At 39.6% G+C, this 25,155-nt stretch overlaps 1 protein-coding gene across 1 annotated transcript in view; it reads right to left on the reverse strand.

Annotated features, from left to right (window-relative positions):
- NR2C2 (nuclear receptor subfamily 2 group C member 2) overlaps window positions 1-25,155 on the reverse strand; it is a 71,366-nt gene that overhangs the window by 12,955 nt on the left and 33,256 nt on the right. The window contains 7 exon segments of the mRNA XM_042451486.1: window positions 3,674-3,811; window positions 9,942-10,081; window positions 17,812-17,933; window positions 18,838-19,012; window positions 19,513-19,646; window positions 20,004-20,097; window positions 24,081-24,228. Of these exon segments, the coding sequence (XP_042307420.1) occupies window positions 3,674-3,811; window positions 9,942-10,081; window positions 17,812-17,933; window positions 18,838-19,012; window positions 19,513-19,646; window positions 20,004-20,097; window positions 24,081-24,228 (951 nt within the window).

The raw sequence follows: 25,155 nt of genomic DNA on the forward strand, positions 1-25,155 counted from the left end.
TTGTCACTTGGGAGCTCTTACATTACACCTCACAGAGAGGCGAGGAGGATGACAATCAAGAATGTTTTTTTTCCTGTAGCAGCATCTTGATTCTAGAGCTCCCTTCTGTGGAATGTCAGATTAGATTCCTCTTTGCACAGGAAGCACTCCCTAGAACTTATAGGGTTTCAATGTCAATTCTTAGTTTTATTATCACTAATGTTTATTTTATTGCTTTTTTTTCATCTGAAGTTGATATATAGCCCCAAATAACCCTGTGGTCAATTATCCTAGGTCCAAAACACACTGCAGAAATAACCAAATTTGAAACTACTTTAACTGCCTTGCATCATGCTAGGTAATCCTGGGAACTGCAGTTTTTGTGGCACCAGAGAGCGCTCTTACAGACGAGGCTAAATGTCTAACAAAACTACAGTTCCCAGAAAATCTCTAGCACTGATCCGGGCAGTTAAAGCGGTCTCAACCTGAATTACTTTTGCAGTGTGTTTTGAACCTTTGAGAACTTGAATTAAATGACACATGCCTTAATTTCCGCCACCTCTAGGTAGGAGAAAAGCAACAAGAGAGAGTCACAAGTATAATCAAAACCTTTTTTTTGTGTGTGTGAAGAGCAGAAATAGGAAAAGGATTCTTATTTCCCTTTTGATAATACAATGAAAAGAATATGTCCATCTGATGCCTACCCAGAGTGATGAAACCACTCTGCAGACAAACGGACTGCCACTTCCTTGGAAGTTTTCGTTTTGTCTCCTACTTTCAACTGTGTTCACAAACAGATAACCCAGATCTGATGCTTTAAACTGCAATGAGCAGGGCTGCTTCCAAGCAACTAAACTTTGGTTTGTGGTCCATGATGAAACAATCTAGGAAGAAGGGTGCTTCATATGGAGTACAATGGTACTGAAAGCAGCTTCTACACAGAGAGTGTAAATGTACAGCTGTCAAGTGTCTTAAAATTCTCCTTTTCTCTGCTCCATTATAATTTGGTCTATTATCTCTTTAGGAGAACTTTTGTAGAGCCCATATATATACCACGGATTTCAACTGTTCTCACAGATAACAGCCAATGCATGTTTTAAATCAGGGGTAGGCAACCTGCGGCCCGTGGGCCGCATCTGGCCCGCCAAGGCCTTCCAAGCGGCCCCTTGAGCACTCCTGCTGCTGATTGCCGCCGATTTTCCCCGTTTTGTTTGCCGCTCCGGGCGCCATTTTGTTTTTCAAAATGGCGGCCGAATCTCGCGAGACCTCAGCAATGGCAAAGGTCACACGAGATTTCGCCGCCATTTTGAAAAACAACAAATGGCGGCGCCCATGGGGTACGTTGCAGCCCCTAGAGCACTCCAACAGGGCTCTAGGGGCTGGAGTGGGCCTGCAGCAGGCTCCACCTCGCCCTCCTCCTCCCAAGAGCAGGGAAAGGAGGAGGAGGAGGCAGCAGAAGGAGGGCAAAGCCAGGGAGAAACGGAGCCAGAGCAGCAGCTGCAGCCACAGGTTGGTTCATTGAGGGAGGGGGTTAGGTGGGTGTTCTTTGCAAAATGCCCTCCCAGTAGTACTTTGCGGCTTTTCTTTGCTTGCTGCCTTTTATTTTGAATTGCATATTAATAATCTCCATGCCTGTACCTTTAATATTAATATTATTATTTAATTGCCCTGGTGTTCTTTACAAAATGCCCTCACAGTAGTACCTTGTGGCTTTTCTGGGTTGAAAGAGTGCATGTTTCCTGCCTTTTATTTTGAATTGCATTTTAGTAGTTTCCATGCTTGTAACTGATTATTATTATTATTATTATTATTATTATTATTATTATTTTCACTTGCCCTTGGTGTTCTATGTGCAAAAACCCCTCTCAATGAGAAAGAGGAGGAGGAGTGTGACTTTCCAAAGTGTATTTCTGTGTATTTTTGGTGCATTTATTGCTGAAAGGTCTGCTGTAACAATGATAGCAGTGGAGGTGGTGATGATGATGATGATGCTTCTGTGGAAGCTCCGCCCCTGGAGGGTGGAAGCTCCACCCCTGTTATGTGGCTCTGCCTTGGAGGGTGGAAGCCCCACCCCCAGCATGTGGCCACGCCCCCCGGAGGGTGGAAGCTCCACCCCCGGCTTAGGCCCCCCAGTTGTCTGAGGGACAGCAACCTGGCCCCCGACTCAAAAAGGTTGCCTACCCCTGTTTTAAATAATCCACTGTCCTTGGCGATTAGGCATAGGGGCTGGGAAAATCCTGTTTACCTTTGATTTTTATCATTTTTTTATTGGTAAGTAAATCCACAGAATAGTAGGCTTTCAGTAGCAGATATTTTTGCATTTTCCATCATTTGGGGTTGACTGTCTTAATAAAAAAAACGTTAGCACAAAGATTCTTTTCAGCCACTTTAATAGCTACCATTTATATTTCCATTTAATTTTAAATTCCAGCACACACAAAAATGGATAATCATGTAAGCAGTCTTCTCTCACAACAGAATGACTGAAAATCAGACTGAAGAGCCAATGGTGATACCTTGTGCTGCAGAGAATTCGTTTTGCACAGAGACAGATAAGAGGCCTCTTGTCTATTAAGAACTTTCACCTTTGAAGAAAGCACACTGTGCTCTGCCAGGCTGGAGAGGGAATCTGGTAGATTGACTACAATCCTCAAGCCTTCTAATACAGTGGTGCCTCGGGTTACGAAATTAATTTGTAACGCGGCCGCTTTCGTAACCCGAAAAGCCTTCGTAAGCCGAATTGCCATAGGCGCTAATGGGGAAAAGCCGCGATTCCGTGCGAAAAAGCCGAAAAAAGCACCAAAAGTTTTTTCGTAACCCGAAAAAACATTCGTAACCCGAAACAATAATTCCCTATGGGATTTTTTCGTATCCCGAAAATTTCGTAACCTGGGTATTTCGTATCCCGAGGTACCACTGTAATCTACTTTAAGGCAAACTTCAGGTGTCTATCTTTTTGGATATCATGTTGCTGGAATTATCTTGATGTGTATATGTGAAAAAACAGGACAGGTAAGGGACTGAAACCAGGGTGCTCAAAAAGATGGATATTTAATGTTTTGATCTTAAGCAGCACATGCACATTGTGGGACACGGTGGTTCAAGTGGTTAAGATACTGACTCTGTTGATTGGCAGTTCGAGGCCCAGGTGCCGTGTGATGCTGAGCTCCCATTACTAGTCCCAGCTTCTGCCAACCTAGCAATTTGAAAGCATGCAAATGCAAGTAGATAAATAGGTACCATTTCAGTGGGAAGGTAAACAGCGTTCTGTGCAGTCATGCTGACTACATGATCATAGAATCGTCTTCAGCTTAGTGAGCACCACCCCCTACATTTGGACACGATTTGATAACGCTGTCAAAGGGAAATACCTTTACCTGCATACATTTATATGACTGTTGTGCAACCTGAGGGAATACTTGCGTAAGAACGTATCAGAGAACTCCTACATAAAATCTGCTTGTGCACTTACCTAGTTCTGCAAGTTTGAAGCCCCAAAAGGATTCTGGTGAATAAATCAGTTAATTCTTAACTGAAAAATGTCAAAAGGTTCCTTTGTTATGGTTCATTCAGTATGACAGTTTCTTCACCACTGGATTTAGCTGGTGTTGGAATATAAGCTTCTTGTAAATTCAGCATCTAAAGATTATTTCAGACAAGACAAGCCTAGTGAAAAAATTAACAAATACCTTACCAGGACTAAAAAGGACTATAGCTTTAAGGTAAGCATATTCATATCCATCAATATCAAGTTTGGCCATGCTGTTACAGAACTCCTGAAGTTTCCAGATGTGCTCCATCACTTGTTTTATTCGTTCTCCAGAAAGTTTATCTGCAAGTAAACATTACATATTCTTTTAATAAACACAAATTTACTTGAAATTCAACTATACATCTAGCCTTCTTCAGATGGTAATCAACTTTAAATTATTGAGACCCAGAGTCTCTCAGGGAAATAAGGGTCAACTATTGAATTTTATATTATTAGTTATGATAGATTCAGGTGTCCAGTTACCTGGGATTTTTTAAAATTTAAAATAGAAACTAATAGAAATATTGAGCAACAGAGACTTCAGGATATGACCAAATGTTCACTGGAGACTGAGATCCACACTATCAAGAAAAGTAAACCTCATCAGACACATTACCCTACTGCTTAAAATATAACTGCCGCTTCCAATAATACTGTTATACTTAGAAATATGCACTTTATTAAGAACTACTTTTTTCATGAGCAGAATTTACTCTGATATAGCCTTATCCACATACAGTATTTTCTCTCTGCAACTTGGTAATAATGCAAGATTTCTCAGATTAGAATCAGTAGCTCATCCTCATCTTTCTGCTGTGCAATTTTGACAGACTGTTCCTATCACTTTCCTCCATTCCACTGAGCATGGCATGTGCTTACCCTGTACCATTTTATTAAGCAGCTAGACAAATTGAAAATATGAAAAATAACAGAGCTGTGCAGGAAGCACAATGGCTCAGATTGGGAAACTGGATTTATCATGAAGTGTCTATCCTGGTGCATAGACACTGGACTAAACAAAGGAAAATGGAGGAAGGGAGACCCAACTCAAAAATCCATTTATGAGTTTCCAGTGTTTAAATTTTAGCTGTATAGGTTCAGCAATTATTTTCTGGGTATAACAAAAAACCCTGGAAAAATGCCTGAAGGCACTGGCATCTTCTATTGAGGATACATACCTACTGCTTTTGACAATCACTTTCATTTGGAGGGGGGGGGTTAGACTTAAGAGCTACATGCCCAGTCTGTCTAGGAAAATCTGTGTGTCTTTCATGTGCAAAAAATTAAATAACACATCCCACTGTAGTCACACCACCATATTTTAATGACTTATACTAAAGAGAAGACAGCACACCAACTAGGATAGACTGAACTATATCAAAATTAAGGCCAATGAGAGCAGTGTAAAGCCACTATCAGCACTTAAGCTTTCAAAACTCTCATTTTAAATAAAACTAAGAGCTTTATCTCTAGAGAGGAGGAGGAGACAGAACTACTGCAACACCACAATAAGGGCAGCATGTTGGTGGCTTCTACCTTCGGAACACTGCAACCTAAGATGAACTTCCTGTTGGTGGGATTATCAAAATGGGTGATAGGCAGCCATTTTGTGATTTTTTGTGATTTCCAAAAAGGCTTGAGGATGAAGTGTTGTTTTATGGCCTGATTCAGCCAATCTGCTGGAATGCCAGGTAACATGAGCTACACCACCCCACCAGGAACTGACACTGTCTTACAAATGAAAGGCATGCTTTGTGAGCATTCTTTGCTTAATGAAGAAATCACTGGGGCAATGGAGAGTGGGATTATGTACATAGGACGGTGATGATTTCTGCAAACAACAGCATGCTTCAGGTGAACTAGAGCTATAAGGAAAAATTTCTACTAAGACACTGTCAATTTACATTTGAGAGAGAGGAATGGCCTTCTGTCAGTTACATACTCTAAGCTCTCTGCAGTGGAAAGTAAAGTCTAGTCTTGCTTCATGATAACACAGTAAGGGGAGAAGCAGGTCACAAGGGCACAACAATGACCCAATAACTTATCTTTGAACAGGACTCTGATCAGAGTAATCTAAGCCATGATCAACATGCCCTCATGTTCCATGTACAGGACTGACTGTAGCTTAATAAAATAACTGGAGAAAATCAAAGGGCAGGGCCATGTACTGCCATAGGGCATTGAAAAAAAAACTTTTCTGAGGCATGAATTGGGATACGAAAATAAGCCTTGGTCAGATTTATATCCTAGCTCTGTGGCCTCTTAGGTCAACACGAGTGTCTCTTTCTGGAATTCTGATTACCTCAAGAGCCTGTAAACAAATCAAAATTACAGGACTGAACACCAATCTCTATTCTTCTTGGGTGGAGTGAAGAAAGTGAAAATAATGCTTGAGAATCTTTCTGTGCAAGGGACAGGCTCTGTAACAATTATGCCTAGCAGATACTGAAAGGCTGAAAGAATCCACAGGTATTTTTTTCTCCTTAAAGATTAGAGTCCATAAAAATTCTGCCACTAAAAATAAGCAGATATTTAGAGTACAATCCAGTGTGACAATCTTGAGTATTCATTTGTCCGTGGAATTCCAGAAAGCCTTATATAATTGCCAATATGGGCAAAAATGCTTTCCTTTCTAATGACCTGATTTGGCTGTGGCCATCTTCAAAATGCAGCACTGGCTCGATAAATGGCTTTTGACCACCATTGCCTCTCTTGATTGCTTCTAATAAAACAGGAGAGTGTCTTCTCTCATGAAAAGTTTGAGAACTGTTCTTCTGGGCCTCAGAGTAATCCTTCTTTGATAGAAAATCCAGTGCCTTTTTCTTATATTTTATCTTCACTAGATGATGGATGAGAGACTCCTGCAACAGCTTACCCCTAAGAAAGTGGATGGTGGAGAGATTGAAGCATTGGGTGAACCTCCCAATGTTTCAACAATGGGTAGTGATGGGCTGTTACAACAGAAGTAACGGTCCCAGCTGAATACAGCATACAGTCCATAGAAAGAATTTTCCATTCAAGCCAATATACTGTGTCCATCTTGGAAATCAAGAAATTGGCTGAACCTATCCTAATGGTTGCGGCTAAGGTCTCAGAGGCTTGTTACAGGGGTATGTCATATTTGTGCTCATATAAAGGGATCAGAGACTTACTTTCTTGTTTAATAGCCACTGCCTTCTATTAAGTTTGGCATGCAGTAAACTTTAGACATTCCAGGAGCTCTGATGGGAGAGAGTAAGGCCTCCTAACTTGGGAATGAGCAAAAACTTGTCAGTCTGGCAGGTAACCCTGCTCTTCTTTCAGAGGTACAGCCGAGACTGAAGGAAGAGGAGTTCCCTTCTCTCAGAGGTGAACTGGACTTTTTGTGTTGGCCCTGCTTTCTTCAGCAAGATGGAAAAGTATATTCCTGTTAGCACCATTCCTCCACTGTCAAATGTCCATTCTATCAAGTTACCTTCAACTCCTTTTTTAAACCAGCAAAGAAATCCAATCTCATAAGTTTTCAGGAATTTAAGAGTATTTGATGAATATTTTAAAGGAAAGATACAATGTCCAGAAGTTTAAACTGTAAAGGCTTATGGAAAAATTTGTGCTCAGTATGAAGGAAAATGTTCGCTTACACTTTGTAAACCCCTTAGGGAGTGCTTAAGTGCACTGATAAGTGGTATAGAAATGTACTTGCTATTGCCGCTTTTTATTCATGTGTTACATTTGCATTTTTGTAATCAGTGCAACATAAAAATAGCAGAGAGGCTATTTACAGAGTCCGAAGGTTTTTATTCAAAAAAATTATTTTTCCATTTTTCACTATTAAGAAATGTATACTTTGTAGACTTTAAACATTTCAGTATGGGTTAAATATATACTATGATCTATATTGATAATAATTACGGTATGTAGAATTTTAAAAATCTAATTAAGCATTCTGTGAATTATGCTGCAAGGAATACGTTGTTTTTTTAAAATAGGAACCAGCTGTAACGTCTGACTTACAACTTGTATCCCAGTCTACAAATTTGAGGCAAAAAACAAAGAGGGAATTTGCATGGCATGAGAAAGCAAGTCACCCTGCCTTGTTGTGAATGAGCAGCATGCTACTGCCTGTTGTTCCATTATGTGTACTTGCACTGGACACAGCTATACAAACCATAAATAATTTCTTCAGTTTTGGCTTATTATTTCATCTGGCAGTGAAAAGCTTCCCACTCATCAGAAAAACAAAACAAAAACAAACCAGAAACCCTGGGTGGTTCTTCCTCTTTTTGGAGTGGGAACCAACCAGAGAAGTGAAGAAAGCTGGCTGCTGCCAGATAATGCAATGAACAAATCACAGACAGAAAGGTTGATTTGTGTAGTGAGTCCCATTACAGGTGAGCATAATTAAACGATATCTGCCTTTTTGCATAGTAGAGACCTGCATAATATTTTAAATATTCTACTTTTATCTCTGAAATCCCAGATCTATTTTTTTTTAAAAAAAGAAGCAATGTACACCACAACTGTACAGTTATAGTGTCTCTTGTGATTCTTCACTTTCCAAGAGGCCAATAACTCTCCTATGTCTACTGTTTCCACACATCTCTCTTAACCACCCTCCAGCTTGGGATACTGGAAAATCTTATAGCCCTACACTTAATCAAACGTAGGGCACCTACCTCTCCATGGCCTCTGAATATCCTGCCTCTTTCCTTGCTCAGAAGAACTACATCAGTTCTGTTGTTTTTGAGGGCCTGGCTTGGGGGTGGAACCTGCCTATTATAATTAAGTTTGAAAGGATTTAACAAAATAAATCAGTAAATGATGGTAACCACTAACTTAATACCTTTTAACACCCAAAATCAACACAGCAAAATAGCCCAAAGCAACCCCACCATACTGAAAAAAATATTCTGTTGAAACTGAAACTTAATAACACAGCATTATTGTTCTGGCATGCGATTTTTGCACTATAATTGACATTTCTATTGCCAAATGATCACAGGTTAATACAAGAGATTGAAACAGAAAACCACCCCAAAGGAAAGTATACTGGACAAACACTTTATCCACATTCATTATCAAACATTGTGCACAGTGCCCAAGCTATAGTGTAGCCCAGAACCTTTGCACTCACTAAATATCAATAGCAAAGGGCTGCATAAGGACTGCCCATGGAATTTATGTACGTATGTATGTATGTTTTATTTATAAGCTACCTTTCTCCCAGGCTGGGACCCTGGTAACATTTACACTGGTAAAATGTACTGGCTAGCTGGTTGCAAAATAGTAAATGTTCACTACAAAGAGCTTATTCATGTGTATTCATAAGGCTGGAACTACAATTCCACACATGCAGTAGGATCCAGAGACATAATCAGTAGACCTCTGGCTCAAGAATTTTTTTTTTCCTTGGTTCAGGATATAAGTCATGCCTATTTCAATGTCTGTGTTTGATCTGTTTAAAAGCTGTGCCTAGAATTCTGATAATAAGCAAAAGCCAAATGAGTCCTGTTTTTACTGAAGAACCATTTAATTTGTTTTGCTAATTTAATTTTACAAAGATGACAGCAAAGGAAGTAAATGTGTCCTGGAAAACAAATACTGCAGTATTTCATTTCTCTCCTCTCTGAACAGGCAAGGTTTCTACACCGCTCACAAAGTAAATGGTAAATATACAGTTTTACATGTATGGAGACCTTGAATGTTCACAGTTTAAACCCTGGATACTACCCCTGCATCTACAAAGTCCATCAGAAGGACAAGAGGAGGAAGACTGCATCTTAAGCATCTATCAGTCTGTGCCAAACACACAGACACTTTTCAAACCAAAGAAACTGTGCCACATTTCAAACCAAGAAATTGTGCCACAATGAAGGGAAAGGGCCATCAACTTCTAATATAATGGGTTAAATAGAAATAAAATATTTCTTTCATGCCTTGCTGCTGGTGAAACAACAGTCTTATACAAACACTATTTGCATGTAGAGCATTTCTGTGTTGAAGCAGTTGCAGGGCTGTACCTTTAGCCTGCCCCATTACCTCGTTTCCCTTACCTTTGCCATTTACACATTTGGCGCAGCTGTCTGAAGTGGAATCCCAGTGTACCAAGCAGCAGCTTCTATGGAAGAACTCTTGTGATTGGGACATTCCTAATTATATGGAACCCCAACACACAACAGCTACTTGTGCACTGGAATTACACTGCTGACATGTACACTAAAAATGCAGATGATGGATAAAGGAAACATAAAGTTAGGTGAATGGGTTAAACTGTGACCCTGCTCCTATTTCAGCACAAGTATGAACTATTAGTGAGTAATGCATGAACAAGACTACTTTTTCTGGAAAATACATTGTAAAAATTGTAGTCTACCATCTTTTGATAGATATCCTAAGCATCTAGAAAGTATGCTTAGCATCACAAAATTAAAAAAAACAAAACCACACATACCTTCTTGTATACTATTTTGCAGATGGTTGACAATAGCGGCCAGGATAGTGGACAAGCTCATCACCTGTGCACATTGTGCAAGGCCTAAAGTGAACAGTTCATTCCAGCAGGCACGCACAAGACTTGTATTACAGTCCTGCCTAAAGGTTATAAAAATAAGTATAATATGACTTTACTTCATTTTTTGTGTGCAGATATACTACAATTCAAGTGTCTGTTTGAATGTCATGCTATACCAATCCACATGCCTGACAAATGAAATCACTGAACTTACTGTGTTTCCAATCAGATCACAAGAAATAATAAGTGTCTTGACCTGACCCATCAACCCATTTGCTGGATAAATTTCCAAATAAATTAACATTTATTTTCTGAACTGAACAACTGATCAGTGATAGGATTGCATTCAGATTTTACTGATGGTATGATTATTTCTGAGTAAGAGTGTGGCATAGTGATTTGAGTGTTGGATTATGACTCTGGAGACCAGGGTTTGATTCCCAACATGGCTATGAAACCCACTGGGTGGCCATGGACAAGTCATACTCTCTCAGCCTCAGGAGATGGCAATGGCAAAATCTTCTCTGAACAAATCTTCCCAAGAAAACCCCATACTGTATTAATTTTATTGAAATTTTAAAATGTTTTTTATCTGTGAGCTGCCTTGGGTCCCTCCTGGAAGAAAGGCAGCATTTTAAATAAATAAATAAATAAATAAATAAATAAATGGTTAATCTGTGGGTCCCCATAAGTCAGAAATGACTTGAAGGCACACAACAACAAACAACTATGGTTAATTCTTTCTGGTATTTCATGCAATAATTATCTGGCTTTTGTTGTCTGTACTAAAAGCAACTGGAGAATTAGTGCTGGTTTGGTAAAGACTGGTTTCCTACTTCTAAAAACATCTACAGATGGAAATCCTGAAAACTAGACAATGTGGCACCTACTTATTAGCTCCTGGCTTGTTCAGCATCAAGATGAAATGGTACTCATATTCACAGCCCTGGCTGTGGTCAACCAATCTGAGGTGCTGTTTTAAGTTTTGGGTTAACATTCCCTCCCCCCTTTGTCATTTCTTCAATGGCAAGGACAGAAACAATATTTCCCCCCCCTGGAATGTCTATCCACTATTTACTTTTCCTGTACTGAAAGCATTTCTTGGGAAAACTCTAAAGGCAAAGATAGATTCTCGTTTAAAAACAGGAAGAATTATAGCCTGATTGATGTGAAACAGACAACCTTTGGCAAAAAGGTAATATCAAGATTCAGAACAAATTTGTGTTTATGGACACATAGAAAAGGTTCACTGCAGCAAAAATGCTGACAATTCACATCACTGCAGAAGTGATGGCAACAAGGAACACAATTTTAAATGTTAGTAGGTCTTTGTCACTGATGCCAAAAGTTCAGATGGTTTCAACATTGTCTGGAAAAATTCCAGAGAAACTAATCAAGGTATAATTGCAGGTGAAACCGGAAGGTACAGGTGAACAATTCCTTTAAGAAATATCTTCACTGTAAGGTTAGTAAATAGCTTAGATGAGGTTGAAGAAGATGACTGATTTAGAATTACTGATTCACAACTGACAGACAGACCTCCAACTGAGAGACATCGCTAGCGGAGATATAAAGTGGACATAAAGTAGAATACTGTACCATGAAGATCTCAACAGGACCCACACATGCAGAACATATTTTTACAAATGTGCAAAATCTTTTCTGTTTATACTCATACTCTTTCCTCATGGAAAGTTTATGAGAGGATTGTAAAATAAATATCTTAGTGACCCAATGGGTTGATCTTCCAGGCTGTTCAGCAGAGTGATGTTTTCTCCAGATGATATACCTTCCCTCAAGAATGTCATAGCAGATCTCGGGACAATGAATATGAGCACTGCAGGGCATCTCCAGTGTTACCAACACTGGAGCATCCAGTAAGGTGACACTAGGATAGCAATGGACTGATCATGACAAACATTTGGTGATGACTGGGAACCAGAGTCAGAAGAGTGGAAAGAGGTGAAATATACCATATAAATAAATGTAGGTGTATAGATCAACCTTGTGTATAAGTTGAGGGTAAATTTTGGAGCCAAAATTCTGGATTTATATATGACCAGAGGATAAGTCAAGAGAAAACTTAAGAGCGTGTAACCATGGATGTAAAGGAGATCCTGATCCCTCCTCCTGCATCTTCCCAGTCCAGCTGCCCCCACCAGGGGCAACCGAGCTGGGAAGAGGCTTGATGAGGGAGCATTCACTCCTCCTGTATCTTCCCAGCACAGCTGCCCCTTCTGGAGTGTTTTGGGGAGTGAACAATTACCGAATTGACTTGTGTATAAGTTGATCCAGGTTTTTGGGGTCAATTTTGTAGTAATAATAAAATAAATAAATAAATAAAAATCTTTTTATCCCGTTTTTTGCCAAGCAATCAAAGCTGCATACAACAGACTAAAATACATCCATATATACACAGTACCCCCCTTAAAACAAGATTAAACAGTATAAAACTAAAACTAACATTTTAAAATCCAGACAACAACCATGGGCAGAGTTTGATAAATGGGAAGTCTTATTCATGGCTGAGTATTTTATTCTGGGAAGGCCTGCCAGAAGAGATCTGTTTTAATGGCTTTTTAAAAGCTCTCTAGATTGGTCATTTGATGGATTTTGTCTGGCAGGCCATTCCATAAGTTGGGAGCGGCTGCAGAAAATGTCCTCTGGGAGGTCGACGTCAATTTGGTCTTTAAGGGCCGTAGTAAATTCCTCCCAGAGGACCTGAGTGTACGGGGCAGATTATATGGAAGGAGGTGATCCCTTAGATAGTTTGGGCCTAAGCCATATAGGGCTTTAAAGGTGATAACCAACACCTTGTACTGTGCCCGGAAACTGATAGGCAGTCAGTGGAGTGACTTCAATATTGGTGTTATATAGTCACTCCTTGCTGTTCCTGTGACCAACCTGGCTGCCATATTCTGTACCAACTGGAGTTTCCAGACTAGGCACAAAGGTAGCCCCATGTAGAGTGCGTTGCACAAATCAAGTCTTGAGGTTACCGGCGCTTTTACTACAGTTTCAAGGTCACCCTATCCCAGGAAACGGCACAGCTGGCGTATCAGCCGAGGCTGATGACAGGTGCTCTTGACCATCGCATTCACCCAATTCCTCATCTGAAGCGATGGGTCAAGAAGCACACCTAGACTGTGAACGCAGTCCTTCGAGGAGAGCGTGAGCCCCTCTAGCACTGGAGGTTGCAGCCCAATACCTGGATTAGGGGCCCCTACTGTAAGTACCTCCGTTTTGTCTGGATTCAACTTGAGCTTGTTTTCCCTCATCCAATCCATTACTGCCTGAAGACACTGGTTGAGGGAAGAGATGTCATCTGCCGTTGTCGCTGATGACCGGAACATAGAGAAATATATTTGGGTGTCATCAGCATACTGATAACACCCGGAATAATTTTTTCCACTTATACACTAGTATATGTGGTATATTCTGCCCCACCACGCAGACCATGTACACATAAGGAAAATGTGTCTATAGACACAATGTTAGAGACAGTGGAGGGTCAAAATGTTGAGGAAGCCTGAATCAACTCTGGCAGCACCACTGATGCAGAGAATGGTGGGTGTAGCAGCTTTTGCTAATGATACCTGTCTCTATAAGGATGCAGAATAGGGGAGGTAAGGCCACAGAGTCTTGTGACAATAGAGTTTGTGTCTGTGACAAACAGAAGAGATTGAAGTATGAGGTGAATCCTCTTGGTACCAATAGTTATCGGTAAGAGAAGTGTGAATTAGAGCAAGATCATTCTCGCAGGTATGGAAACCTATCCCTTGAAGCAGACTGTTGTTGTTATCAACATTTGGAAATCAGGACTGATGAAAGGCCTGTGAGCAGGAAAGTAAGCTAAGGCCTGTTACAGACTGCCAAAATAAAGCTTCTTCGGGTCTCTTTGAAGGTATGCTATTTAAATGATGCATGCATCCTAAGAATCCAGAAGCTGCACCAAAAGCTGCACTCCAGTGCTTAGGAATGGAGTGTGGCTTTGGCGTGACCTCTGGACTCTTAGGACCAATGCATCATTTAAATAGCATACCTCCAAAGAGACCCGAAGCAGCTTTATTTTGGCAGTCTGTAACAGGCCTGAGATTCTGGATAATGGATGTCATTTGGACTATGCTTAGGCTTTGGTTGAGACTGCCTACTACAACCAGATTGTCAGTGCTGCATGTCAACATAATCAATGCAGATGAAGTGGCTAGACTAAATGTCACTACAGTGCTCCCTCGGGTTACGAAATTAATTCGTTCCGCGGCTAATTTCGTAACCCGAAAAACCTTTGTAACCCGAATTGCCATAGGCGCTAATGGGAAAAAAAGCCGCGGCTCTGCCGCGGCTCCATTTAAAACAGCGCCGGCGTTTTTTCGTAACCCGAAAAAACGTTCGTAACCCGAAACAATAAATCCCTATGGGATTTATTCGTATCCCGAAAAATTCGTAAGCTGGGTAATTCGTATCCCGAGGTACCACTGTACTGAGAAAGTGGATGAAGCTAGAGCAAATGTCAGTACCAAAGGGGTGAATGAAGCTGGAGCAAACATTGATACTAAGGGAACAGATTAAGGAAGCTCACTCCAACAGAAGTCCCCCAGTCTCTTTGATTTGGTCTTTAGTTTACTCTTGTTCTTCATATCTTTCTTCTTTTGGTTCTTCACCTGTGACATCTCAAGAGGTGGAGCTAGCCTCTTATGCTCAGGCTGAACATGGCTGGATCAAGCCACTTTCCTGCTAGGAGTTATTGGTGATAGGGGCAAAGGTTCCTTTGCTACATGAATGGAGATAGCCAATGAGACTTATAACCAATGCATGATTGTTGCCAAATTAGTACCAAACTCCTGACATGTCATGGCCAATTCAGGCTCGCAGAGCAGCATGCTCCATGTTCTGGACTTTGAAGAGGAGTAAGATTTAACAACAGAGGCCAATGCTGAATAGAGGGACCTATTCATGGCTATTTGAGAAAGTCTTACCAACAATGGAGTTTGAGATAAGGCACTGATTTTAAGGGTCCACAAGAAGAAGCCATGGCATGGCAAACAGAATACTGCTGGACAATGTGGTCCTTACCTAGACACCCAAGGCATTTTTCAGCGATAAGAAGAACAGAGTTTAAAAAGGGCTTAGAGTCCATAAAAGGATTGGCAGGGAAGAGAGCTGAAGCCCTAAAAAGAAATGAAGAAGGGCACGGTAAAAACAAAGGAGAAATAAAACAGAAGGATGCAGGTGTAATAATGGAAAAGAAGACTTAAAGGGAAAGCTAGTCAAACATGAAGAGAGGATAACACTCTGAAGGATATTGTTGTAGTGGTGGACGAAGAAAAACTATAGGGAAAGTTGTTATTATTAAAATATTATTTCATATTTATAAAGGCATAAATAAATGTATTTATATATTTATAAAGGCACAATATTATTTTTGTATTTATTTATTTATAGCATTTATACCCTGCTCTTCAGCCAAAAGGCTATCAGAGCGGCTTACATTTTTTAAAATTAGACATTTAAATGGGAGACAATAAATGGGATGAAAAGGAAAGGTTCATGTGACCTATGTCAAGTGATTGAGGAAGAGTTGTGTGGTTTTTTATAGGTCTATAGTTTGTCTAGGAACCCAAATGTGATTACCCTAGAGCACCAAGAACCTAGGTGCATCACCTGCAGACAAATAGTTTGTCTGAGGCACCCACCAAATAACAGAATGCTAATATCCATCACTTATACAGAGAATATCCCAAAGCTGGTAACAGTAAATTAACACAGCTCCAACATTCAGTACCATAACAAAAATACATAGCATAAATGGTGCCATACAACAATGAGAACCACTGCATCAGAGAATGTAGAATAAAAAAAATATGAAAATAAATAAATAAATAAAAAACGGGTAAAATGTCCAACATGCATGCACAGGCACACACACACACACACACACACACACACACACACACCACCAGTCAAGAAAAAGAATAAACCTAAAATTAACTTGCGGGGGGGGGGGGGTAAAGTAGGTTACATGGAACTATTGCCTTGCAATTGTGAAGGAAGACTTGGTCCTTCAAGGTTTGAATGAGTTCCAGATGCTCCAACTTACTTAGTACATTGTCAAATCCCTTAACAATTAATCAATGGGCTTGCCTAATATGTAACAGCCAAAGGGGAAAACCAAAGACTGAAAATGAAGACAAGAAATGATGCCTAAATAATCCTTCCATCATAGAAACACCTTGTTGTGTCTATTCATGATACTACATTTGAGAATGTGACTGGGTTGTGTAAATGTTTTGTAACCCACTTTGAGAGACTCCCATGATTACAATGTAGAATGTAAGCAGTCTAAATAAATACAGTGGGCACTCTCCTTATGCAGGGAGATCCGTTCTGGATCCTCCCGCGTAAGGGAAATCTGCCTATGCTCGAGCCCCATAGGAAATAATGGGGTGCGTGCAAGTGGCGCACATGCCATTGTTGTACTTCCCTGCATGGCTTCTGCGTAAGCTGGAAACCACGTAAAATGCTTCCGCGTGTGGCGTGGGTGCACTGTACATGTAATTTGCCCCAATCCAATTCTCAGTCCCAACTAAAGGAACTGTTACTGTTTTTGTGTATCTTAAAGTAATTTCTGACTTATGACAAACCTATTCTGCAGTTTTCTTGGCAAGATTTGTTCAGATGCAGTCTGTCATTGCCTTCTCTGAGGATTAGAGTGTGTGAAATGTCTAATGTGATCAAGTGGGTTTCCATGACTGAGTTGGGATTTGAATTCTGGGTCTCCTGGAGTCCTAGTCTAACAACCAAACAGCTACATTACACTGGCTCAGAGTAGACTATGAGCTGAGATCCTATATGGCACGGTGTAATTGTTCTGCATGAGGAACTGTGTTACAGCTTCTCATTCAACATCCCTTGAAATTATTGTCAATCTGCTGCAGCCTCCCAAAGCCATTCCATGGCTGGTGGAAAATGGTTTGGAGAAGTGTCTAGCTACGGCCCGTTCCGCATGGGCGTAAAGTACGTCCCCAGGACGTACTAGGGTTAGGAAAGGGCATGCTTTACGCACGCCCCTAACCCTAGTACATCCTGGGGACATACAAAATGGCGGCGCCCGTTCTACACAGGCGCCGCCATCTTGACGTCGCGGACACATAGCGTCCGCACGTCCCGCAACAGAAGTGACATTGTGAGTGCGCCACTGGCCACTTGTGGTGCCACTTCCGGGCCCAAAAAGAAGCTGCTTTTTGTGGCTTCTTTTTGGTGCGTCCGGGAACCGCACAGTTTGACCGCTGCGGTTCCCGGATGCAGCAACCGGCAGCGCCGGCAGAGCGCCCATTTTGGGCACTCTGTAATGCGCCTGTGTCTCTATAGCCTGATACAGAATTACATCACCTACTAAGATCTGCTGGGGCCCTCCAAAAGTCTCAGCCGAAGATAGAATAATTCTGTCTGGCTAGGAGGATGTTGCCAGACACTTCTCCCAATTGCCCCCTGCTCTCTACCAGTCATGCCATGGCTGAGGTGAGAGCTGCAACAGGACTGTAGTCATTACAGAGGGCATGAGGGAATACCAATCTCTACAATGATGGAAAAAAAACCATACACAGTCATAAGATGGATTTACACTCCAGTCTACTCCTGTTTAGAGTTATAACGCAATTTAGGCAATCTTGTTTTTCAAATTTATAGCAATTTGAAAATGTGGACTTTGCCATGAATTCAGCTCAGCAAATGAAATAATTACACTTTTGACCTTTAGTACAAACTGAGGAAATTTGAACAATTCCTTACGAAAAGGAAATCATCTTCTTACCCTAGTGCTTGAAAGGCTGGAATAGATCTTGCCCAATGCATAGAAAGAAAAAGCAACCGGGATGCTGACTCACAAATGTAATGAACATTCAGATACTCTGGCATCGGGCTAGGCATAGTTAACTGTAACAAAATAGGAAAGACAAGTTCACTTGTATTAAATTCTTTCAAAACCATTAATATATTACTTTTGGAAACAATAACATGTTAGGGAAGGCAAGGAGCAGGGATCTGATGAAGTGAACCGAAGTCCATGAAAGCTTATGCTGAAGTATATTAATTAAAGTCCAAGGTGTGGCTTGCTCAAACTTCTTCCCCTTTTCCTTCTTATACTGAAACAGACCAACACATCTCTTTAAAACCACAACATATTAGGCTGTTCTACTGCAAATACCATGTGGTTGACATAGTTAATTATTTAAACATTCAAATAATTAAGTTTTCTTATGAGTTATTATGAAAGACATCAACCCAGACTTGAATGAGAGATAAAATTAAACTGCACACTATGTACCAGTAAAATAATAGTTTGGTGTAAAGTAAAATTTGTAGTGCTTCTTTATGGCTATAGATTTTCAAAAGGTAACACAATACATAAAACTCTTAGAATGTAAAAAAGTTTGAAAATTAGGAATGCATTGTGAAGTTATCATTTTTACAGTTTACAGATGAATAGAATCAGGCAGATAACTAATAAAGCCTTAATTTTATAAACAGGCAATGTGTCCAGCTGTCAAATTATGTGAAACTCATAGGCCTTTCCAATAAAAATGTCTCAGTAGGTGTCAGAAAGCATACAAGATGACTTATATCAAATTTAGTATTATGGCCTGAAAAACAGTCACTTCTGCTTTTAAAAATTATACCCTGGATGTTAAGTGAAATTATTCTAATAAAGTAATTAGTTCTAAAAAAAACCCCAAAAAATAAAAGTACTGTTTACTAACTTATTTTTACTTAAGTTTTTTATAAAAAAAATAAAAGACTTAATGACAGACTTGCTAAAACGTATTAAGGAAATACTCACCTTAAATGTCACATGAGTGTCTGTAAGGAGGGGCCCTTCAACTTCAATTATTGGTGTAGACTGATCCCTACTGATTACATGAATATTCCCGCCACCTGTAGGATCCATCCCATCTGCTGCATTCTGAGCTGCTGCACCATCAGTGTTAAGCGCTTTAGCCAAGGTATCAAATGCCCTGCAGGTAAGATTAAGACTGTCAGGTAAGTTTATTCCAATTCCTATTAATATATTTATGTATTATGAATGAGATAAAGCCACTGATATTTCTATCACAGAGAAACCAGGCCACTGTATATATTAACAGAACTTACTATCTGAATGCCTACTCTCATGAAACCAAAACAGAGACTGGAAAAAACAAGAAGGAGAAACTGAAAATACAAAAACGCTTTTATCATAGCTATATTTAGTGCCAATTTCATTTTGGCCATTCTGTAGAATTTCGTAGAATCCTATCAACTGAAGTGACAAACAATTTCAGAAAATGCAAAAATGTAATGCAGGTCGGTGATAGAAGGCAAACCTAGACAAAAATACACTAGACTGTAGTATTAACAAAGAGGACAATGCTTATTATCAATAGCCTATTATTAATACATCTTACTATAGTCCATTAAATAACTTTATAATGGACCATGGACCACTTAAGGTAAGCTACTAAAGCAAAGTGCATACCGAGTGATCTCACTTGCAGATTGGTCTTCTTGCTGGATTTCTGAAGTGTCTCCATTATTAAGTGACTCACTGATGCTGGCAAGTGAAGTTACAACATTTGCTAGTGTCCCCAAGGCACCTTGGCTTGTCTCAGCCTGGAAAAGGAAAAAATATACATATTAGTGAAAAAATTATATGAATATTTGTTCATTTAAAAACATTTATGCCTCTTTCACAGCATGCTATAGCTGCTTATAAAAATGGGAGGGAGGAACCAAAAAATTAGTGAAAACATAAATAAAATAAGCAAATTAACATAAATGTTGCCAATTGATTAAGCCAAGCCTATTCTTCAACAATGGAATATACTCTACTCCATATGAGCATTATAAGATGTTGCATTAAGTCTTGTGGTGGAAGTAATTAAACAATTTGTATGTTCCCATATAATATGGAATCAACATGATGAAACTACAAAATGAGAATGTACAATGAAATCTAAGGAATGCTACCTTAGAATCTGTAGCCAGCAGTACTGTACCGTCCTCCCGTATTAGTGGCTGCTGAATATTGACAAGCATCCCTGAATCAAGAAGCCCTGTTGATCTGTCCAAGAGTGGGGAAAGAAGTATGAATAGTATTATGTTATTCATCAGACACAACATTTTCTTACATATAATAAGCAGTACTATTGTGCTTTTCAATTCTGAAAGATTTTTCTATTCTGATAACTTCTGGTTTTATCTTCACTGAAACTGTATTTACAATATGAATACAGATTGCTCTCCTACCGATGTATACACAACAGGCTTTGATCCAGGGATCCTGTACATGGAATTCTATTCACCAAATATATCAATTCCAGGGAAGAGGAAAAGGCATTATCAATTACCCTTCCACCTCCAGCCTCTCCCCCACCTCTCACAGTCTGCTCTATTAGACTGAGGGACCCTCAGGAAGAGTATGACAAGCTGCAAAATGAATTGGGATAAACAACCTTTTCACCAGCAGGAGCTGCTGATCTATTATTGACATTTTTGCAAACAGAAACAGCCTTTCTGTTTATAAAATAAAGTTTGGGTCCAATTGTTTTACTTTTATTTTGCTCTCATCATGAAATGTTTTCCTAATACAAAAGGATTTTGTAGCACCTTTGAGATTAGCTGAAAGAAAGAAGCTGGTAGAGCTTTCATAGACTAGAGCCTATTTTCTCAGATGCATTGGGTGGAGTGGAGAGTCCAGAGACAAACTTAATATAAGTCAATTGTGCGTGAAAATATGAACTGAAATTCAAATCTTGTAGGTGGCAAGTTCAGTTTTAAGTTGGAGGACAAAGGCGGGGGAAGGAGGTTACCTAAAGTCAAGGAGAGTAGATAACGATATGAATGAGATTGGAACATAGTGTTGGAAACAGAGAGGAGGTGCAATCAACTGGTCAAGGGCGACCTCATAAGGATGGATATTAGATAGTGTTGAAATGTATGTAGTGTGCCAGGAAGCCATTATCTTTGTTCAACCCAATGATGATGGACTGTTGTTTGTGTATACATTCCAACTCTGTTATCTCTTTTTCAAATCTTTCTTTATAATTTTTGTTCAAGGACCACTGATGTAAGATGGAATGCCCAGGAAGACTGAAATGTTCTGCAACCTGTATTTATGTAATCCCATTCCTATTGTCTTATGCCCATTTATCCTCTAGAGCAGGAACTGGCCTGTTTGCCAAATGTAGAGTGCTGAAGGGCATTGATGACACATAGTAGGGCATAAATTGCATTGGAGGATGAGGTGACCAGGTGTGGCTGGGATTAAGAAAAGGCACACATAGCTTGTCTCTTGGCACTCTTCTGAGGTGAAGCACCAAAGAGCCAAAGCCATTTTCCTGCCCAGTGCATTGGTGAAGAGAGTAGAGGGGGTCAGTGCTTCTTTTAGGTTTTTTTGAAATGGACTAAGCTCTTGCCTTTTGCCACTCTGGTCAGAGAAGGGGAAGGTTCCTCTTTACATATAAGAGTTAAAGTGCAGTACTTTCACTGACCCATGGGTAAGTCAACCCATGTTTTATGGGTCAAGATTTCGACTAAAATTTCTAAATATATGCCAAGACTTGTGGTTTTGTGTATATATGCACAGTATGTTCCTCAGGTTTTAAATATCTAGAAAATTTCCTGGCAAAGGATTTGAAGCAAATTGTCTTGAATAACTATAAGCCACTAATAAAATAGTTGAGACAAAAAATTACCACAGTGGTCTTCTGTAAAATTCTCTATTTGAACAAATTGCCATAGTCAAAATACAAGTATCTAAGCTATAACTTCGATTTCAGACTATTCTTCTTCTACTAGACAAACAAAAGCACTCGTCTTGGCAAAAGCTACATGAGAACTTTATACAGAAAGGTCAGATCTACAAAAGCAGCACAATACATTTTATCTAAAATGTATGGTATTGCAGTTCCAAATTTCAAATTAACGGTCATGCTTTTCAGTTGAGACAGAAAATAAAACTAAAAGGAAAACAGAGGATTTCCCTTAGGTGAATTGAATAATAAACCACATTTTAACTGTTTTTCCTATGCATTGATCTTTTCTAAAGAAAAGTACCTACTTCCAACCACTTCACTGATTTTCTGTTTTGTAAATCATCCCAGATTGTACAAGTAAAGGTTGTTGTTGTTGTTAACTGCCTTCGAGTCAAATCAATTTGACAACTCGGAAGCTATTTATATTATAGAACCTTTTTATTAATGATGTCCTAATCATGATGGGAAAAAATGAGAGAAAAATCCCAGAAACCAAGGTGCCTTGACTTTAAAACATTATAAAGTTTGCCAGGCAAATACAAAAATGGTCAGTACAAGAATGCTGACCTATTTTGAAGATGTTTGCACATCTATTAGTAGTCACCTTAAAGGTCCAGCATCCAATAATTTATAGAAATATCTTGAAAATTGAGATCAGTCTTGGAAGTCAGATCTTGGAATTACTTAGGAGTAGAGTAAATTAGAAAACAGGCCTGGTCCCGATCTGGGCCATCGCCACGGGCTCCAACCCAGCTGCCAGTAGGATCAGCTTTTTGCTGCTCCTTTTTGTGCCAGTTCTTCCACATTTGAGTGCTCTAGGTGTGCTCCCTGCATGGCTTCCAGCCGCTTTCAGGGCATGCATCATGTGCAGCTCAGCCCCCAAAGGGGCCAGAAGCTGCTTTTTCTGCCTGTCTGTTTCAGGCCAAAGACAGAGTAAATAGGGCTTAGGATATTGCTTTTCTAGAAAAGCTGACATACAAATTACATGCCTCAATGAACAATGACCACATGTGCATGTCATAAGTCATCCCCCTTTGATGCACCTGGAGTCTAGTCAAGTCATTTTTAATCAGTTCCTTATTTGAAGCTTGACAGTACAGTAATGATCTTTTTTTTTTACCTACTGCAAAAACTTATTTTTGTTACTGTACTAGCATATATCAACCTAGTGTTTTTATTTTAAATTGGCTTCACATTTTTGAGCTTCCAGTGTAACAAAACTGCTTTGTTTCTATGGCCTTTGGTCCCAAAACCATAGTTCGTATCTGAGATTATTTTAGTTGTGGTTTTTAAAACTCTTTTAAAAGTCTTTCAATATGTATTTTTAATTGTTTTATCTGCTTTTATTTGTTGTGCTTGCCTTGGGTTGGGTGGCAATGGAGAAATGTTTAAGGAGAGAATAATAACTAAATTGTCATATCGGCAAAACTGCACTCATCTAAATAGGCATGCCAATCTTCCCAGCCTCTTTTTTTCCTTATATTTATGTTTCCTTATATGCTGTTTCAAAGAGTTATATACAGCTTGTAACAGGAAAGCACAATAATGCACAAAACTTATGTATGATACAATAGAGATGGAATTGCACATGACAAGTTTCTACTGCAAGGAATTTACAATCAGAGAGCTGCAGAGAATTTACAGTCATTCTAGTCTTGACAGTAGAAATCCTTTGAGGTGAGATCCTGTGATGCATTAGTAAGCTATACTGTGTCCTGAAAAACTATGGTCATTCCTAAATAAAAGATAACAGCTATGATTTCTGATTATATAAAATTTTAAATACAATTGAACTCAAATTGTGAGCCATCTTGGGTTCCATATTCAGAGAAAGTATTGATAAAATAAATAAACAAACAAATAAATAATATATGTAGAATCCTAGCACAAATGGAATACTTCACAGTGGATACTGGATACATTATAATAGTGGAATATACAAGGATAAAACAATTATTTCAAAACTTATTTACATCTTGAATACTATTTTGTAGTTATGAATCACATGGTGCAGTGGTTTGGGTATTGGAACAGCACTGGGAGACCAGGGTTCAAATCCCTGCCTGTCCATGAAAACACACTAGAGGCCTTGGGCAAGTCACACTCTCTCAGCTTCAGAGGAAAGCAAAGTCAAACCCTTCCTGAACAAATTATGCCAAGAAAAGACCTGAGAGCATTGCCACAAGTCAGAAATTAAGGCACAAAACAACAGTTAGGTGAGTTAAGGTATTGTCTCTGTAAGAAGAACTCTAAATTACAAGCAGCTCAAAAAGATCCGTTTTGGACTTACCTAGCTCCATCTTTCTCAGCTACAAAAGTTGGAGTTGCTATTAGAGGACTTCTTAAGTCCTTTCTGATATAAATTTTCTCAGTTGAAGCAGCACAGTTGGTTGGTTTTTCACGTTGCACATCAAAAGGCTTCCTTTCACTCTGTACAGCTAGATCACAATGCAGATACTTGAATGATAAAATCATTCCTCCAAAAGATTATAAAAAGTATAATAATTAAAGTCTAACTTCAGCTTGTGTAAAGTCTCAATTTAGAGTAGCTTAACCCAAGACTTGTTTGCAATTCTGATAGTTGATAGATGATCTCAGACATAGTGATGGGTAGCGACCCATAGGATTTCAATGTTATCTACAGTATTTTATATCAATACAAAGCTGTTTAGAAATACTGTCCATAGTTTTAGATATTTTCTAGCTATCTATGTTCATATCAAAATGCTCCCTTTTATGTGCTAGGAATTATAACCAACTGAGGGGCGAAACAGATGACCCTGATGGGGTGGTTTAGAGCCTCCACAATTAAGGCTGGATTGCAATCCCAATCCAGCCAGCCTCTGCCCCAAATAGGAGCCAAAAAATCCATTGTGCCTCTAGAGCTGGCTTTTCGCCAGCTCCAGGGCATATGGCATCTAAACCCCATGCCCCCAAGTTGCCCTCAAGTTGCCCAGCATGTAACTGCCGGCACGACTTCTGGGTGACCTGGGGGTTTGGCGTGTGTAAACATCATGTCCCTAAAATGGCTTGAAGCCAGCTTAAGCTGCTGGTCTGTTCTGGCCCTGAAGACTCAATAGCTGCAGACCCTGTAGGGTCATCAAGCAAAGTTGCTAAGTACAAAATAACTTTTAATTGGTTAAGAATGGGCTCACTGTTTTGTGGCCTTACATTTTTGGCTGTTCTGTTCACTCTGAAATGAACAACAGGATTATAGTGTTAATTTACTCAGCACTGTCATACCAAGCTGCGTCCAGCTTCACTGTTTGGCTACTCGCACATATATCTTGCTCTTTTTTGTTAACATGGTGTCATTTTCAAAATAGTTGCTCTCAAGATGCATTCCTATCCTTTAATTTTATGCT

The sequence above is a fragment of the Sceloporus undulatus genome, chromosome 2 (assembly GCF_019175285.1).
Source record: "Sceloporus undulatus isolate JIND9_A2432 ecotype Alabama chromosome 2, SceUnd_v1.1, whole genome shotgun sequence".
Taxonomy (NCBI): Eukaryota; Metazoa; Chordata; class Lepidosauria; order Squamata; family Phrynosomatidae; genus Sceloporus; species Sceloporus undulatus.